At 37.5% G+C, this 19,888-nt stretch overlaps 1 protein-coding gene across 4 annotated transcripts in view; it reads left to right on the top strand.

The window, feature by feature from the left end:
- Nucleotides 1-19,888, top strand: part of tbc1d22a (TBC1 domain family, member 22a) — a 165,615-nt gene that overhangs the window by 58,299 nt on the left and 87,428 nt on the right. For 2 of the 4 annotated variants that reach the window (XM_078942129.1, XM_078942132.1), the window contains exons 8-10: nt 2,062-2,124; nt 3,076-3,141; nt 9,790-9,904. In XM_078942129.1, coding sequence (XP_078798255.1) covers nt 2,062-2,124; nt 3,076-3,141; nt 9,790-9,904 — 244 coding nt within the window. The remainder of the gene's footprint in view (nt 1-2,061; nt 2,125-3,075; nt 3,142-9,789; nt 9,905-19,888) is intronic. The other 2 variants (XM_078942130.1, XM_078942131.1) reach the window with 2 other exon arrangements.

The following is a 19,888-nucleotide window of genomic DNA, read 5'->3' as shown; positions in this document are numbered from 1 at the left end:
AGTGGGTTTGTTGATCACAAACTAAAAAAAAGTGTCTCACACTGAAATTCTGCAGGCTGGAGAGCCGGCACACTTTTTTGAAGTGTTTGGATCATGTCTGAAAGCCTTCTATTTTGCCAAGCTCTGGTTTGAGCAGTCGTTTCTACCAATGTTTTATTGTCTTGATATTTCTCTGCCTGATTGTGTTTGTGCATGTGGCGTGTTGGCGCTGGCACCATGTGTGACAGACGGTTTGGGATTTTGGTTTTTGAAGATATTATATATGTTCGTTTAATTGGCTGTAGATGTTTGAATATCCATGTGCTGTTGTGCCTTGTGTTTGTATTTGTATCTGTCTCTGCTCTAATGGGATGGTTCATCATCTATTTTGAACATCCATCTGTCTCTGTAGTTAGCCCTCTTATGTATCTGTCCATCTGTATTTTATAGATTTAATTACGCTGCTGGATTGTGTTCATGTACATGGATGTCGTCATTGTAGAAGTCTTTACTTTTTTTAAAGAGTTTGAAAGCACTGCATTAGTTTTAATAATCCCATGGAAATGTAAGTGCTCCCATCAATCAATGTTAATCAAGATTTGGGTTAAGGAACCTTGTTTGATTGATTGGCATGCCGGCTCCAAACTGTTCCCACAAGGTTGGGAGCATGGAATTGTCCAAAATGTTTTGGCATCTTGAAGCATTCAGAGTTCCTTTCACTGGAACTAAGGGGCCAATGAAAAACAAGCCCACACCATAATTTCTCCTTCACCAAATTTCACACTAGGAAAAATACAGTCCCTAATGTACTGTTCACCTGGTAACTTCCAAACACTCGTCCATCAGATTGATTGCCAGATGGAAAAGCGTTATTCATCACTCCAAAGAAGGCGTTTCCACTGCTCTAGAGTCCGACGCTTTGCGTTTGACTTGGTGATGTGTGGCTTGGATGCAGCTGCTTGGCCATGGAAACCCATTCCATGAAACTCACGGCGTACTGTAGTTGGTCTAATCTTAAGGTCAAATGAAGTTTGGATCTCTGTAGCAATTAGAGTAGAGGATCTTTTTGGACTATGTGCTTCAGCATCCGCTGACCCCTCTTTGTTGGTTTACGGGCCTTCCTCGGAGGCAAAAGTCTCATACAAGTGTCTTGATTTGTCTGAGCTTTTATGATAAACCGGAAGAGTCAAATGACTGAGGAAAAATCAGCGAATACGTGAAACCGCAAATATTGAAACGTAAATACGCGGGGAAACACGCTACTCATAAATGACATTTTGAGCTTAATTTTCTCTATATATGTCCCATCATCAGAAAAATGCCACGAGAACATGTTAAAAACCCAATCTTCATCAGAGTGAGTCTGTAAGTGTTAATGGAGTGTAAAATGTATTGTTAGTAAATAGAGATGGAGTGAAGACTTGGAGAACGACTTGTTTTTGTCTTGTCTGGCTTCTGGTTAGAGCTTGTTTTAGGCGATGTTGCCCCCAAATGGGCAGCTGTTGTAACTGTAGCGTTTTCAGGTGCATTAGTCCCGTCCTGGAAGTGTAGCGTGAAAGCAAATCCTAGTAAAAATGGATTTGCTGTTTCCCTTTAACTTATGGGAGATTATCAAAGTAATCCGTTGGAGGAACCCAGAATTTGACTGTATGTGTGTAGTACGAAAAATATCAATATTTTTCTTTTATTTTGGATATTTAATCGTTTTTTTTTTTTAACTTAGTGAATTTTCTGTAAGAACAGTTTTAAATACAGACCTTTAAATCTTTAGTACTGGAGGTACTGGTGACAGGAAATAACACTTACTGTAACTCTTTGACTGTTTGCACAATTAACGTAATTTTGACAGAGTCTGAATGAAAGCAGCTCCAGAATCCATTGAAATGAATGTAATCGCATAAACGGTTGAAGAGTTATGGCAATTCAAAAAGCGTCTACACCGGAACTACAGCTCTTGTTTATTAAAGGGTAAAAGAGATGTATCTATTGCAGATTTATGTAAAGCGAGTGTGAATGCGTGTGAATGCCTTAACACCTTAACACATTCCTCTTCATTTCTTCACATTTCCATGTTGCTGTCAGATCCACATAGACATTCCTAGGATGCATCCTGAATCTTTGGTGCTGCAGCCAAAGGTGACAGAGGTAAGGCGTTCCGGAGTAGACTCCTTGGTCCGGTCAGTCACAAGCTTCACATGCTTACAGATAATCTGGACATTTTCGGCTGCCCTGGCTCCGTCTGCCGCCCTGCACCCGTCTGACTCCTTTTTGACGAGTCTGCCTGTCTGTTGTATTACTCGTCTGCAGGGGAAGACACTCTGAAATGGTGTAAATGTGGTCTTGCAAGAGCAGGAACTGACACACACAACTTTACAATCTGTTAAAGACCCGCTCCGATAATTTCTCTAATCGATTTTCAAAGTGTTGCTAGTGGTTAGGGTTAGTAGTCAGTAGTTTATTAAAACATTCACCTCTGAGTTGTCACGGTTGCAAAGTAAGCCTGTCCTCATTTCCCATCATCCCTTTGTCCCGTTGCTGGAAGCTCTCTGTTTACACTCTCTCTAGCTAGCTTACAGCCCCTCACACCCCACCTAACATTACCAGTGCAATAAAAATGGCGAGCAATTTTGGAGCTGTCCAGTTTTGAGCCAGGTGCCAGCTCAGACGAAGAAAACAAAGACCCACATGAATCTAGTCATCTACATGTGGATGCACCAAAATGGAGCCAAGCATCGAGCTAACAAATAAGATTTTTTTCAAAACTGCATTTTTTTTCGTCTATGCATAAGTGATTTAAATAAAGAAATACTTCATTACAAGAACATGTTAAAAACATCATTTTCATCAGAATGGGTCTTTAAAGATGTATTTTTTTTTCGACGCAGAGATAACCATCTGTACCTTCACATTCCAGACCACAGCTGCTGTCCATTTCAGAGCCCCGAATTCCCAGTCTGCCCGCAATGAAGGATACCAGTCTACTAACTGTTGCTCCCGCTCTCTTGTATCTGTCAGTCTGTGATGGCCAGGATCTGAGCTAACCTGCCTGTTGCTTCTGTGTTTCTCTTTTTTTTGTCTCCCTCCCTCTCTCTGCAGATTCACATTGACATACCGAGAACTAATCCTCTTATTCCTCTCTTTCAACAAGCTTCTGTACAAGAGGTGAGACCCCCCACTGCAGGAGCACACCACACAACACAAAGCAGGGTTTTCCCTTCCGCTTTTAGATGAACTCTGTTACTCTAAAAGGAAGACACACTAGGGAGGAAGAGCTTACTACTACACAAAATCACATTTAAATGACTGATTTTGTGTAAATGTAGCAGATTAGAATAAAAAGATCAGGATTTTGAACTGTTTCTTTATATGTTTTCTTTCATTGGTTCCTAAAATGGGGAAAACCTTTGGTTAATAAACAATAGATAAACTTAGATGAGTTTTAATATTAAAACAAAACATCTAAGGGGCTGGTTCAGACTTCACAAGGCACATCTCATGTGCTTATCAGCTCATACTCCAAAACATTGCTGGAATAACAACAGTGTCAAAAAACAAAGCATTTTCCTCAGCAGACGAAATTTAGACATTATTCCTTCACAATTTACTGGATTTTTTGAAAAAAAATGAAGACTTGTCTCTTTATGGTAATAATAAAGTGAATTAAACTGTAACATTAATGAGAATATTATATTTTGGTCATGCAGTAGTTAACAAGAGCAGTGTTTGACATAGGTCTGGGGTCTACTACCTCTAAGCCCAATGAGAGCAGTAAAGTTCCACCTCACTGTTCAGAAAAACACTTCATTTATATTTCCGTGGCCAATAACTTATTCATTTATAAAATGTATCTGTTAAGTATTTACAACAATCACGAGTGTTATATTTTTCTATACATATTAATTTTAATTTCTGTTACTTTTGACTGTTGCACCATATTACAAGTTCTTTTCAAAATAAAATACTCCCTGTGTCATATAAGATCATGCTGCAACAGATTCAATTGGAAATGGAAGAAAGTCAAACATAACATTTTCTATTATAAGACTTTTTACTGTTGAATATAAACATAGCAACACTGGTGTAGAATCCAATTTTATACTTTAAGAACATCTCTGAACAGTAACTAGACTGTTGTGCAGCAGAACATTAAAAAAAAGTGCTTTAAGTTTATTCTAGTATTAAACCACTCTGACAGTCAATTAAACCTCTTACCATCATTTAGCTCAGTTAGCTGACATGTTAAAACTAAATGTTAGGCTTAGTCACATGCACCGCACAGGTGTGAGCCCATGGAGAGTTGTACACAGGTGTGGCCACATCCAGTTTCCTTGTGGCTTGTGCATTCACCTTAACCCAGAAGACCCTTGACCCCTTTTTTCCCCCCAAAAAGAAATATATGTGGGATATGCCACAGACGAAGTGGATAGCAGAAGACATTTCTGATGTTCGTCTGCTATTCTGGTATATGGTTTTTTTTATGGGTTAAGTGAAATCATAAAAAATTGAACGTACCATTGTTGTGCATGTGGTCACCTAATTATTCCTTATTTACCATTATCCTTATTGAGGTGTTTGCCCTGAGCCGTAACCCGCAGCATGCCCTTAAAAAAATCCATCAACACGTTTCGCTCTATGGACTCACAGGGTCGTGTACGATCCTAAAATTTTGTCCAGGCCACCCGTACAGGTTTGATCATTTTTTGCCCGCACACAGTCCACCCATAAGCGCAGTTGGGACTAAGGGATAACTAAAACAAAACCACAGAGTCATTGTTTATTCAAATTGTTTGAATGGTCTTCAAAGCCAAAAAGCCACAATGGAGAAATAAAAGAGCTGCATGTGGATCCAGAACCTCTGGTTGTAGTCTTCTAACCAAGCTGATGTGTCAAAAAAGTGGTTATCAAAACCTCTGAATTTGGAACCACAAGACAGAAAAAGAGGTGGCGCCAGCTGCTGTCTACCGTGCACCTTATTGCACTAAAGACTACAAGCTGTCTTTTCTCTTGTGGAGTATGAATCAGCCTTTACTGTCATGCATGGGATGAGATGCTCCCTAAACTTTCTACCTGCATGACTTGCACTCTCATTTCTCTTTGTCCTGCTTTTTTTCTGCTTTTCAATAAAACAAATCTTGTTACTGCTGCTCTGTTGTTGGGGATGCAAGGAGTAATTATTTTAAAAGCTTCTTTTTTGTCCTTAAATAACATTATAATATCAGAAGCAGTGTGTGCATGTTTAAAAATAAAAGCATTTGGCCATGCACATATAAATATTTATCTATGAGGTCACAGTTCTGAATAGACATACTTTGAAGAAGAAAGCGGGATCAAAAAATAACTTCCAAATGCAGGCTAGTAAAGACAATATACAATATTCATATTGGAGGGTTGTGGTACAAAAATAAGTTGTGAAACAAAATAAAAATATTTAGCAAAATACTAATGAATACAGTAGCAAGTGTATGATTAAAAAAAAAGATTTATCCCTAAGAAGTGTTTTTTTCATTTGTTTTTTGTTATTTCCTATTGTACTATGAAGTACAAGAAGTACAAAAGTGGTATCTTTACAAAAAGTAAATTATAGCAGACAGCAGTGGATGCAGTTTGTTTTTCCAAAACAGAAAGAGGACCGTTACTTTTTTTTTTTAAACTGCCTTAACAAGAACTAAATTTAAGAAACATAGAGAAAAAAAAGTTGTTTTTTTTGATAAATTGCATTTTTAAATGCGTTTGGCCAAAGTTAAGCAAAATTCCAGAAAACAATCATAAAACAGCGGAAAAATCTATCGAAACTCTGTTTCCAAATCCCCTCATACTCTCCACACATATGCAAATATAAAAAACACTAGAGCCTAGTTTTTAACCAGTTTGCCAATCGAAAAATATCCACCCTAATCGTTCACCAAACTCAAAAGACAGCAGGAGCAAGGCATCACCCTGATCTATTTACTTACATAGAGGCTAAACATTACCAGACCAAACTAAATCTGTTTACAAAAAATATTGAAACAAAAAAATGCTGTTATAAAAGACTAAAAGCTAGACTAAGCCTTAAAACAACATATGGCATATCATACAGGTAAGCCATCAAGCAGGGTCCATACCGTTACATTCTGTAATACAGTGTTTAGAAACGATACAATCCCCACTTAAATTGAGCTCATGGGGGTCAGGAGAGCTTAACTGTTGTGCTTACCTTTTGTAGGTAGACCTTAAACACATTTTTCTCAGTGTGTGTAACACAAGTGTTTAAGACACAATCTTTTTGCCCCAATAAAGCTCCCTTTTAGCACTTCTACTCCAGCCCAAATTTTTGATTAATTTAGTAGCCGTTTGAATCTTTTGATAGGTGTTTCACTCTGGAGTTCACTTAGCAAAGACATCAGTAGAGGATTTTCCCACTTTTTCATGTAACAATGACCCCCCTGTCTTATGAGATTAGCTCTATCTTTTTTTAAAAATGTTTTGCTTTTACACTAATGGACCCGGATGACCTGGGAGATGCAGGAAAACTGATTTCCTTATTGATTCACTTATTGTTCGGAGAATCTCATGTTAATAGAGATTTACCAAATTTGCAGTTTGATGTCTCTCCATCATTTTTATATTTTTCCTATTTTTCCTTTGTAAATGCCGAAAATAGGACGAGGCTTCTTTTTTCTCTCCTCCCAGTTAAAAAATATTGTAGCTCCCCAGCTCTGTGGGTAGTTGCAGTGTGCATGTCAGCTTTTGAGGTTACATGAAAAGAAAGAGCCATCACCTATACACCTTAACCAGCACCTCCCCAGGTTTGATGGATGCAGCTTTGATAAGAAAAGAGGAGGTAACGGCTGTGCAGGAGAAGTAGAGAGATATCTCAACCCCCTCCTCTTCTGACTGACATTAACACTGACATGTAACATTCCATAAAACAATGAGCTATGAGGTTATTTAAAAAATGACAGAAGCATGACTTATACCCAAAAAACAAGACAGGCTTCTTTTTTCTTCTGCACACCAGCAAAACAAGCTTTCACATCAAGCCTCGTTTAATTCAGCAGAGCTGACGCCATTTAACAGCTACCCATAACAAAGATGGAAGCGTTTGCCCTGCAAAAAAAAAGAGAAGTTAAGAAAGAGATGGATACTCTCTCTGTGAGGAGTAAAGGATTAAGAAGAAAAGTATTTTCCGCATCATATGGGGCACTGAATTATAATGCACACCGTCAATGAATGGTCTATTTTCTAACTTATGTCATATGTGAGGCGCACCGAACTGTAAGGTGAGACAAAGGAGTCTGGGATAAGTCTGTCATTCAGTCAAATTATATTAACTGCATTCACAGTAACTCCAGAACTAGTTAGAAGTTCTATGTTAGAAGTGTTTGCCGCATTAACAAATTCACAATATCAGCAACTTCCAGCCTTGTTTGGAACACGTAAAAAATCAGACTGATACCGTTAAAACAAACAGAACTGTGTGCATGCTAACTCCCAACTTTATGGTAACATGTAAAAGAAAACAGTCCAGCATTGCTATACGTTAGCTGCGTTAGCGTATTTACAAAAACACCCTACCAAGTTTGCAACATGTAGAAGATAGAATAACACCACGAAAACAAACAATACTAAACTTTTTATAACACACAAAAAAAAAAACCACAGGCCGAAACTGCTATACATTAGCCACGTTAGCATATTTACAATAACAACCAAACTCGTGGAAAAACAGACGAACTTTTTGACAGAGCGCTGTGTACCTCTCTGAATCGCCTCCACATCGGTAAGCACAACCAGAATTAATCCATTTACAGGGCGCTCTGGATTATAAGGTACGCTGTCATATATTCTATGGGCAATAGAATTGTAGTGCACTTAAAAACACTACAAGGTGCTTTTAAGTGCACCTTGTAGTGTATAAAATACTGATATAAATGTATATACATTTTACAATTTTAGCAAACATCAACCAGTGTAAAACTACAAATATCATTTTCTGACCAGTAACTAATGAATTTGTCATCTTACATTCAAATAATTGTCATTCATATCCTTAAAACCTCTTTTTATTGTATTGGTTTAAGTTTTAACTTTTTTGTAAGGTGCCCTGCCTTACCGTCATACCTAGAAAGACGCCTGAATTCTGACTAAAAGAAGAGTGTAAAAAGTGGCTAAATTCTCATAATCTTGTTTCTATGAGTACAATGGTCCCTCATTTATTGCATAAGTCATATCCTAAAAATAATACAAGATTGTTGAAATCTGCGAAGTAGGCTTTTAGGTATTTTAATGTTGTGAATCCCCGCACTACACACCTATGGACTTTTCTCAGACAATTATATTTTCATACACTTCTTCCTTGTTTAGCCCTTTAACATCAGAGGTATCACTGGCGACACCTAAATAACAAACGGTCTTTGATATACTGTAGCTCCTAAACCGTTTATGCGATTACCGTGAGTCAGTTCATTCTGAAGCAAAGGAAAGTGGCTTTTCATATTGACTTTGCACCAATATCATTATAGTAAAGTGTTGACAAAATCAGCAGATGTACATATCACTGCTGTTAAATGTTGCATATAATCACAATGCATCTGTTCTATGCTTTAGAATCTGCTTGAATTACGTTAATTGCATAAAAAGTTGAAGAGGTATGGTTATTTAGGCATTAAACCTGGACCTAAAGCTCGTAAAGAGTTAAACTCTCAAATAAAGTACAGTACAATAGAATAAAACCAAAGATCTGATTGCGATAGATTTATGTAAATCTGAAATCCTGAATGCATTCTGTACAGAAGACACGGCATAAAGTAGATTGGTGGACAATGCTCTACAGCCAATCAGGATGCAGAACACAATACACTATAAAAAACAAAAACAAAAAAACATGCAGAATTATACTGAATAAAAATCTGTGAAACAGTAAAACCACCAAAGGTGAATTGTAATATAGCTAGGGAACACTGTTTGGGATTAACTATTTCAATTACCCTCAACGTATTTTTATTTTAGTTTTTAAATAGGAGCCATAAAAAGAAAGAAAAATAAGGATAAAGACGATCCTCTGCTCACACAAATACAAGTAAAACTACTGAATGTTTTTCGACACCACATCTGACTGTTAACAAAACACTTTCTGTTCACTCTCTAAATGGAGAGATGCCAGGTTCTTTGACAGCTCTTGTCAAGCTATTGCCATCTAATCGCTCCACTCAAAGAGCTCCAGTTGCCGCCGTATAACATTTTTTCTCTTAGTCTTTGAAAATGTAACTTTGCATGCTTCAGCTGTTTTGTTTTTTTTCTTATGTCCACACGTCTTTCACTAAAATCTAAGCTTTGGTAAAACTCTTCCTCTCCAGTGTTTCCCCTAGAATGACTCTGCAGGTCTGGTGTTGCGCACAGATTTACTGACAATGAACTCCGCACTGTTGTTCACCTTTCAGGTTATCCCGTTATGTGTTGGCACAGCCGCGGTCAATAAAACCTATTAAAACTGTTGCCTAATGTTCCCGACACAAGTGGAAATTTTCCCTCGCTGTTTGAGTCTCTTTTGCCCGTCGGACCTGCACAGTTTTAGGGGAAACACTGCATTTTATTGTTCTTTGTTTGGGATTGAAAGTGACACGTGAGACTCTGAAAGAATTTCTAAATACAAACCAACAGATCTACAAATGTTTGCAGTAAAAAGATCTGTCTATACCCGAGTGGTTTGTTTTTCAAAGTCTCATACAAAGTGACCAAATCTCCTCGCCTTGCATTAGATTGCTGAAGGTTTCAGTTTTTTCCTGTGCTGAAATTGCTCCTCTTACACCATTTCTGTGTATGTTTAAGATTTTTGAGAGAATCCTTTTCATCTGGGCCATACGCCATCCAGCCAGCGGCTATGTGCAAGGCATCAACGACCTGGTCACGCCGTTTTTTGTGGTGTTTCTCTTTGAGTACATTGGTGAGTAAACCCGCTACATTTTTTCTCATTATTTTAGTAACTTATAAACTGTGATGTTTCCAATTTTGACACCTAGTGTCCACTAGAGTAGCGGTCCTCAACCTTTGTTGTACCGCAGACTGGTTTAATGTTAGACAATGTTATTACAGGCTGACATGTACGACTGTATGTTTATGATTAATATCCGTGCAAGTAGTGTCTCCATATTGACTGCGCCAATGCTGCATGGACTGGGTGTGTAGGTGATAGTGCGTGATCGTAGCATGCCCACACAAACTACACTCTGATTATTTGATTTCCTATATTTTAACAATCAGGCTAGATTCAAAGAGTGTGCACCTATTACTTGAATAGCTCTAAAGGACCCCTTGCAAAGTGCGCTGGCATTTGGGGGAGATTGGAAAATATAAAAACCTGTACGATGTGTTTGTGTCTCACCTCACGTTTTAAGTGTTTGCTTCGATTGGTCGCTCTCAGCATGCCTGTAGAAAAATGTGCATGAACCTTTTGGCCCTACGGGCTCACAGAATGGTCTACAACTTTCATATTTTGTGCTGGCCACCTGCGCGCCCCGTACAGGTTTGCCCGTTTTTGCCCACAGACAGCTGTTATCCACCCACATAGGCAGTTGTGATGAAAGCTTTGATTTACCCTAACCGTCAAAGTGGAAACTGTTATGGTTAACTCTGAAAACACAAGACAGAAGCACAGTTAACATGGGGTTAATACATATGTTATTCTTTGCTTGGGCTGTTGTTTAGCAAGGCCAACACTGGGTCACTGCTAAATAATGTTTTAAACTATTGTCAACTTCAATTACGACTACACTTCATATGATTCCTGTGCCATCCTTTCTCAGTACAACGCTTGGAAAGATGTCGGAGTGGTGCGTGGGAATTTTTGTGTGTTTCTTTAGACTCGGTATATAGTTCAAACAGAATATAAAAGAACAAGTAGTTAAAATGATAATAAAGCATGTAATTAAGTGGCAGGGAAATTATTCCAAAAGGTGGAATAATATCCTTGCTTAATACTTTAGCTACTGCAGGTATTCTGTCTTCTGTCATTTGGGTGGATGACCCAGGATTTTTACTTTCCATGTAGGCCCTTTTTGTGATTATTGTTTTATGGTGGATCCCCTTTTTTTGTTTTGTGTTTCCCTTTTTTGGTTACTACTGCACTATCGCACCTATTGGGTCTCATAACAAAACTGATAAAATTGGTTCTTAATGGGAAATGTCCTTTTTTTTTTTTTTTTACATTTTTTTAATGCACATTTTACTCGCCTCTCCTTTCCGTTCTTTGGAATCCATCAACCTTTGGGTTCCCAGTTGGCGAGAGGAGTCCTGCCCCAGAAAGGGTCTCAAGTGGCCGCTAACTAAAACGCACCGACCGTGGCCACGGTCTTCACGAGGTCTGCTCCCCGACTGGAAATCCTTGGGTGTCTTGGAATCTGGCTCGAAAGGACCAAATTTGTCTAGGTTAACTCTGAAAACACAAGGCAGAGTGTTCATAACGAGACAGGAGTCGAAGCACAAATTTTTCTGGAGGAAAGCCAATACAGATGACACGCCCGTTAAGCAGCTCAGAGTATTGCCTGCAACGACTGCCTCTTTTTATTCAGTTTTGGGAAGCCCTTAAATACTAAAGGAAGGGTTACATCTAAGGTTTAGTTAGAATAATAATAAAGTAAATAATTTCTCTAACAAAATCAAAAAAAATGTACAGCTTCAGACTCAACAAACAAGATGTGGTGGATAAATACAACAAAAATAAAATAATACAACCATCACAAATACTGGTATTTTCTAATTTTAATAATTAACATTCAACTTTATTAGCATCTTTTTAAAATTTACAGTCACCAAGTGTCATGCTGAGTTGGCTCTGTTTGTGAGAACAGTCATAATGAATCCATATTTCAAGTGAAGACTCCTAGTTTTGTCTTATAAAAAGCAGATGTTTTATACTTGGAAGTTAAAGGTTCTTGTGTTTGCTCGTGGACTCCTTTCTTGCCAGAAAAAACTATGTATATAGTTTCATAAATAAATATATAGATACAAATAAAAAAAATGGAGAGAGAGAATATAGAAAGTATATACTCAAATTATGTATTTACAACAGTCTCTCTGAGTGATGTGGCTCAAAGATTTCATTATATTTATGCCTTTAAAGTTCATGTTTGTGGTTCAGAGCGACTCTCTCAGCCCCCTCTGGCACAAGCTTACCTCTTGATGTGCTATCCAGCGCAACAGGGAGTCATCAGCATAAATGTCTTAAGTCATTTTTAGTGTCATGTGACTCTCCTTGGCTGATGTGTTGTTGTTTTTTGTTTTTGTTTTGTTTTAACCATGTTAGTATGTTTTTATTTCTCTTATCCTTTGCATTGCTGTATTAAAGTTAGTTTTAAATTATGGCACCTTGTTTGATTGCGGTCATGTTAAGCTGCCAAACAAAGAAACTAATTGATGCAGAAATTAGGCCAAAACTACAAAATAACCTTCTCCGTGTGTCCTTCATTTAATCTTTAGGGTCATATTTTTCTGCTCTCAAACATGCATAGTAGAACCCTTTGTAGTTGCTATTGTTCCCTTTTTCGCCGCTTCTTCATCAGCACAGACTGTCCGTCTTTTCACATTTCTGGTCTGTGATCTCCTGATTCTTTGCAAACTAATTAAAAAAAATGTTTTTCCCTCCATCTGTTCTTTGTTCTGTTTTTTTTTTTTTTTGTAGGCACAGATTCAGTCTCACTCTTTGCTTTTAATTTACTTTTAAGCCATCGGTTATCAACACTTTGTGGTTAACACTTCTGAATAGAATGTATGTGCGGTGAGAATGAGCGTGACATGTAGGCGACTGTGTGCGTGTTTGCACGGCCCCGTGTTCTCTCTGGGACCTCCTGCTGTTTGCGTTTATGTTCTGCCGCATTAAGGCAGATGAATGTTTTATTTTACTCTCACACTTCCTCCCTCTGACAGTGTAAACACTCCTCCTTCACAACACAAATGGCCGTTGGAGGAGATAGAAAAATTGCCAGTAAAGCCTGGGATGAAAATGTTATCATTTCACTTTGTGATGACTATAAAAAAAAAAAAAAAATTGCTTGCCACATTATATAGTTTTGTCTTTTTTTTTGGTGACAGTTTTGGCTCAATTACTGAAAATAGACTAATCCATTCATGAAATAGATGCCATTATACTGCTGGATGCTTGTGGTTTTGTATTCTTTCTTTATGTGCCAGGCCCTTCTCATTGGCTGCATGTGATAAATTGAAAAGAACTCGATGTATTTCAAAATGTTTTACGTAAAATTCACAGATATGGCTGCGTATACTTGCAGGGTTCCCTGTCAAATGCAAGGTTTCAACATTCACGCCGGCCGTGACAACTCGTGTTGAAGCGTCCACTTTCAATGAAAAGGGTATGAAATATTCCATGTTAAACTCCCTCGCATCCAAGTCTGTTCTTAGGCTAACTAGCAAACCGGTTGTTCGCTGAGTGCATGCTTAAGGTTCAACAGCTGAACTTTTGACTGCGTGAATGTTGAACTTTGACCTATCAGGGACTCTGCTTTAGTAGTGGCGTATGAGTAGTGTCCTTTTCAAAACACGGAAGTGCCAACTGTTTGCAAAGTAATCATGGAGGATAATTTTATAATTAATATATATATATATATATATATATATATATATATATATATATATATATATATATATATTATTTGACATCAAGTCTTTCATATATCGGGATAGAGCTGTGAATGTAGCAATACAGTTCCCTTGGGATCGCCACCTTATTACTTATTACATTATGAAAATGTAATGTTCGATGGAATTCCCAATACTCTTTGGAACAACTTGCATTCTTCACCCCTTGTGGTCACAGAGACACAATTAGGAGGCAATAGTTAACCATCTTGACTTTTCTCTTTGTTTGTGTCTAAAATATGATAATAGGGTGTAGCTGAAACACAAAATAAATGGAATCTTCATAAATGACCTTTTCTATAAGTGAGTTTTATCTGTTTTAGGGTACAAACTAATTCAAGAAAGTGTAGTTTGTTCTGAATTTCAAGTTCAGCACAAACATTTGTCAATAATTAAAAAAAGTCATGCAAGACATCATTATGGATGAATAAATCATGAGTTCAATTTTTACAGTTTTTGCTTTACAGCTAAAACAGCATAAGAGACGCCAAAAAAATCTTAGTGTGTCTCCCCTCCTGTTACATTCTTTTCTTGTTTCAATCTAAACCTTTCTTTCTGTCCTGCTTCATTTTTATTCTTCTTCTATCTTTGTCAGATCTTTAGAGCATCACCTCCCGCTGTGTACCTCCTTATACTGATGAACTTTGAATAAGACACAGCCAACAAACCTTCAAACATGCTTGGCTGCTGCCTTCCATGGTGGCTTGATGCGTCATGTATTTCCTAATAGGCGCTCTTGTCTTTCATGCAGGGAGAAAGCCAAAGCAGAGGGATGTTTGTCACCTTTTAAGTTCTGCCTAATTCTGTTCCTCTTTTGGAGGGGTGAAAGGGTAGGATATGCTGTCTTATCCTGCTGTGCTGCTTTGTAGCCCTCGTGTGTTGCCTTTTATGTTTCTCTCAATACAAATCTCATATTTCTTTTTATTTCTGCACCTATACTAAACATTTCAAGTTTATTTTTTCCTAACCGCTAATTATTACCTAAAGTAAAATCCTTTTAACTTGATATAATATGACATTGAAACAACAGTTTTTATCTTAAATTATTGATATGTTGGCAACATCTAAGTTGAATCACATAAGAAAAATCTACCTAGATACCGGTAGTCACTTTTAGAAAAGCGTTGCTGTTTTTACATTTGCCTGCTTTTTTCAGTAAGAGTATTTTGTAACAAAAACCTTTCTGGATGGGTTTACTTCTGTGCTTTTATTATCTTTTTAAAGGACCTTTTATTAACCTTTCCCAGTTGAAACGACTCAACTCAACTCCCTTCATGTGCTTTGTCATGAGTTCAATCACCTTTCCATTTTCAGTGACATTTTAAGGCAATAATGTTGCATCTTTGTCGGACCTTGTCTTTTTAACAATTAGCTACTCACATAGAGAATCAAAGAAATAAAGGAGAATATAAAAGATAAAAAAGAAAAAAAGGAAAATATAAAATATAAGAAAAAGACAGACAAAACCACAGACTGGGTGTATAGACTCTCAAGTCTTATGTCTAAACCAAGACTAATTAAAGATGTTTTGAAATTTAAAAAAGGCTACTACTTTCCATCTTTTTCTTCTATTTTTATTTCTCAATCTAGCTGTAGGGCTGTATATCGTTACTTAGGTGGCGATCTGTTTTGATTCACAAATTAAGCTCAATGATTCACAGATCAAACCACGATTCTTACCTTTTACAGTTCCTGTATGTCTGTCTTTTACTGGTTGTATGGAAATTAAAATTAGATATATTAAATTCCAATCATTTAGAAAAGGTGACTCTACAAAACTGATCAAACAAAAACGTCCCTGTGGTAGAGTCTAGCATTAATTAGTTATCTGGTGGGGAAAAAAAAGTTGGCAATAAATATCATTCACAACTAAAGGGGAAGGCTTTACAGGGTACAACACAAGCGACACCAAATAAACCAAACCCTCTAACTCAGTCCACTAACAATACTACAAGAGAGAGGCTCACCTCAAAGACGATTAAAGGTTGGGATACAGAGGGCTGGCTGCCCGATAAATTTAGTGAAACAAAAACACGACACCTTTGCAGGGCAGTTCTTTTATGCAACCTTGGATCCATCAGCATTGGTAAGGTGTAGGAGGTAGGTCTAAATGCAGCTGCAGCTCCCAGCTGAGATACCCACAGATACTTTTCATTCAATGTAGCTAAGCACTACGCCTAATCGCAAATTTATCGTTATCGCGGTATCAAGCTGTGCAATTCGCATATCGCAAAAGTTATAAATTGTTACCTTAAATGTGCTTAAACAGTCTAATGGCAACTTGAAGTATTCAACAAATCCAATGCATACCTTTATGTATTTTGACCAATCGGATGGAGCCCTTTACATCATTGAACAATCGGGTGAAGCCCTATGTAGACAAGGGTCATTGGAGCCTAACATGAGTTATGGTGACACTTTTTAAATTAAACTGTTGCAGTGAAATGGAAATTATGATTTTGGTTGTTTTGCTATTTGTTCATGTATCGCAAGTTATATCGTCATCGCAATATTGGTCCCTATTATCGCATATCACGAGTTTTCCTCATATCAAACAGCCATACTTAGCACTCTCCCACACATAAACTCATACTCACACACGGAGGAGCTAGGGCCGTAACTCTTGTAGATAAGTGAACGCAATTAGATTTTCTACCTCAGAATTAAACACTCATAAAATCTTGCAAACATTTTTATACAAGTTTTATTTTTCAGTCATCATAAAACATTAGCCCCTATTCCTACTTATTCTTCAATTTAGTATAGTTCTTATCAAGACTTCTCAGATTTGTTGATGTTTTCGGGTTTTTAGTCTATAAATAAGTTTTTCTAGTCTTCTTAACCACCCAGTTAACCTTCAAAGGTTATTTGTGACAGGTAGTAAAACCTGTAATTATGCCAAAATCTAGCCTGTGGTTGATCTCTTATCATAAGACTGCAGATTTGGTTCTTGCCTTGCCTGCCCATGTGTCAAAGTGTCCTTGAGCAAGACCCTGAACCCCGTATTACTCCTAGTGGTTATAAGTTGCGCCAGTGTAGGGCAGCGGAGCTGCTATTAGTGTTTGAATATGCGTGTGCATGGGTGAATCAGACTGTAATTTTAAACCACTTTAGAAAGGCAGAAAAGTGCTGCATAAGTACACAACATTTACAATTTTATTTAGCGTATTTTCCACACTGTAAGGCCCACTTAAAAGCCTTTTTCAAAAGAAGACTGTGTAGCATTTTTTTTTTTTTAATTTCATGTATGAATTAATTCAGGTTATGTTTACTGATGTTGAATGATTTTGAGAGGTACACGGCACCCTGTCAAAATGTTTGGTTAGATGTTATTGTGAATACGCTAACGCGGCTAAAGTGTAGCAGAATTGGGCTTTGTTTGTTTTTTTACGTGTAATATTAATAAAGTCGGGAATTAGTGTAGCCACAGTAATGTTTGTATCAGTCTGTTGTTTTTATTTTTGCAAACAAGGTAGGGGGTAATATTGTAATTGTGGGTATTGTGTAGTGTGTTACAAACTAGTTCTAATAAAGTCTGAATGACGGATTTATCTCTGACTCTCGTCCTATTCAATGCTGCTTATCTGAACGCCTTATGTATGACATAAGTTAAATAGGTCATTCATTGACAATCCGCCCTAAAAGCTGGTGCACCCTAGTGCGGAAAATACGGTAGTTGTGAGTTTCTTGTGCTACTTTTGTTATAGTTTTTCTTTCTTTTCCCAACCTCTTTAAGTCCCAGTTCTAGACTAAGTCTGATGGGGTGTTAGTGATCAGTTGCCATACACTCCATTTACCATTTGATGATGCATTCAAGTTACCCACTCTGCTTCCTTTGCTGCTGAGTCTTTACTTTTTCCTCTGTCAACTCTGTTTATTAGGACCAGACTTAACACAAGTTGAAAAGTTCCAGTTAATGATTTAGTGATATGGTAGAAGTTTCTGTGTACCCACTTGGACTAATGTTTAACGCCTATTTATTTCCTGTTAAAGTAGAAATAGATCTTCACAGTACGGTATTTGATCTTCGCCGGCTTTGAGCCATTTGTCTGCAAGAGAAGCCATTTAACTGAGACCGTAATGGGTTCAGAGACAGGTCTATGTTTTTTTCTTTAGATGTAACTATATGTATTGACATATGGATCGGTAATATGTTCTACATGGTCTTGTCTCCATATGGATCTGCTGAAGAAAAGGATCAAATTTAGGGAGTTTCTTAAAGAAGTGGGGGAAATGCAGAAGGTTATGAATTTGATGGCCAAGAGGAAGAAAGACAAAGCAGCAGACCATCGCCAGTGTTTTTGGATGGTATCTGAAATAGATTTGGGAGTTGTGAGAGTAAACCTAACCCACAGGAAGCTGGAAAGATGGAACAAGGAAAATAGTCACCATGTTTTAAAATAGGATTTAGCCATAAAAGCATTTTCTAACGTAAGATTTATCAAAGGACACGTTTCAGGTTAGAATTTTTTCTCTCAGATCATCTACTTTGTGTTGGTTGATGGTCATCTAAACACTGTTTGGAACAAATAAAAATCCTGGTTTGTCCGAAAACGAGGATTTTTGTCCACTTGCAGGTGACCTGTAGGATGGTCCACCTACAAACTTATTACATAATCCCAATCAAGAAATTGTACAAACAGTTCTTGAAAAGTGCTGGGTGTCTCTTTTTATTGATTTTATGACAGGAGCCTGCAAGCCATTGGAAATCTTTGGCCGGACAGGCATGTGCCTGGTTTAACACTTGTGCAATCCTAGGCACTTTAATGTTGGGAGTTGGGTCATCTAGACCCAATAGACAGTGCTCTGAACCTTTTTTTTTTTCAATGATTTGTGATCTTCACTGGTGTCCATGGATAACATGAAATCTTTCCACCTTTATCCACCTTTGTCATGGTAGGAATAACACGTCAGTGTAAGGATGGGGTCATCTAAGATAGCACAAGGGTTAAAACTCTTTTTTATGGAGCAAATTTTGGTGGTTCAACAGCAATAGCTATGTGCAGGAACTGTATGCTTCACATCGGAGTAATGGTTAATAAGTAGGAAAAACAAGTGTAGCTTAATAAGGTTGTTTTTGTGAAGGTTAGCTTATGTGCTGTAAGAGCACAGATTCACTGTGAAAGGATGATGACAGAGCACTTGGAGAGCTTTTTTTTTTTTTTTTAATAAATTTTTTTTTTTTTTTATCTTGATCCCTTTTTTACTGCAAAAGGGCTTCATCTTCAAGTGGCAAAGCGGAGTCCTAAAAATAAGAAGCCTTGGAAAGAAAAGCCAACTTTTACCACAACAAATTAAGGTACAAAGACAAAAAAGTCTAGCCAACATGAATCATCCATGAAAATAGAAGTATTTCATAGCTTTGCTCCCCTGGGTATTAGAAAAATATGAGAAGAGAGGAAAACAAAACAAAAAAAGGGTGTCCTGATTCAGCGGTGGAGTCTGCGTTACGCATTTGTGCATTTGACCAGATTTTTAAACACATGCTCTTTCCACATCCTCAAATGCTCACTTTCTTTCTGGAGAAGCTACTTAAAGCTTTCACAAATGAGCCGAGCGATTTATGCTCTTTCTCACTTTCTAATGCAGAGCAATCGCTGTCTGCCAGGGGGCACATTTGAGAATTATAAAATCATTCTGGAGCTGGTTTTCAAGAGAACAGAGCTTCACATCAACCCATTTTCTCTTTTGACATTTTTTAATGCTTAGAAAAAAAACCTCATCTCATTGGTGTGCTTGTAAAACATGAAGAACGACTAAGAAAAAAGAAAATCCAGTTAAAAAACGATTTAATTTAATGTAGGACATAAAAAAATAGCCTTTTCTCTTCAAGATTGATAGGTTTGTGACATGCGGACAGATTATGTAATTTAAATATATTAATATACTTCCTGTTCAGTGCTGGAGAGTTGGCATTCATTATTATTCACTGACCACCCTATGTACAGTGCTTTAGAACACAGAAGGCTCTGCTGGATATCCTTTTAAATGGTAATGTGTAGCCATTACACAAATGCAAGTACTTACTCAGCTCAGGCTTGTGTATGTGCAGCATTGCTAGTAGAGCTGGTGAGGTAAAGCATTAGAGGGGACAAAACGGCAGGGATGGGAACATAATGTCAGTCAGCTGCTTTCAAGTGCCTGCAGGCGTGTGGCACACGACAGCAAAGCTTCGGCGCCACACATTTAAACACAAATCTTTAGATTTGGTTTAAAAAAAAAAAGAGTGTTACAAATAGTTTTGTAAATTCTAGGAAAAGCTAGTAACCCTGCAGAA

Source organism: Oryzias latipes, chromosome 23 (assembly GCF_053564925.1).
Source record: "Oryzias latipes strain Hd-rR chromosome 23, Olatipes_Hd-rR_3.1".
Lineage (NCBI taxonomy): Eukaryota > Metazoa > Chordata > Actinopteri > Beloniformes > Adrianichthyidae > Oryzias > Oryzias latipes.
The sequence above is the reverse complement of the archived record's forward strand: the minus strand, read 5'-3'. Positions and strand labels throughout refer to the sequence as shown.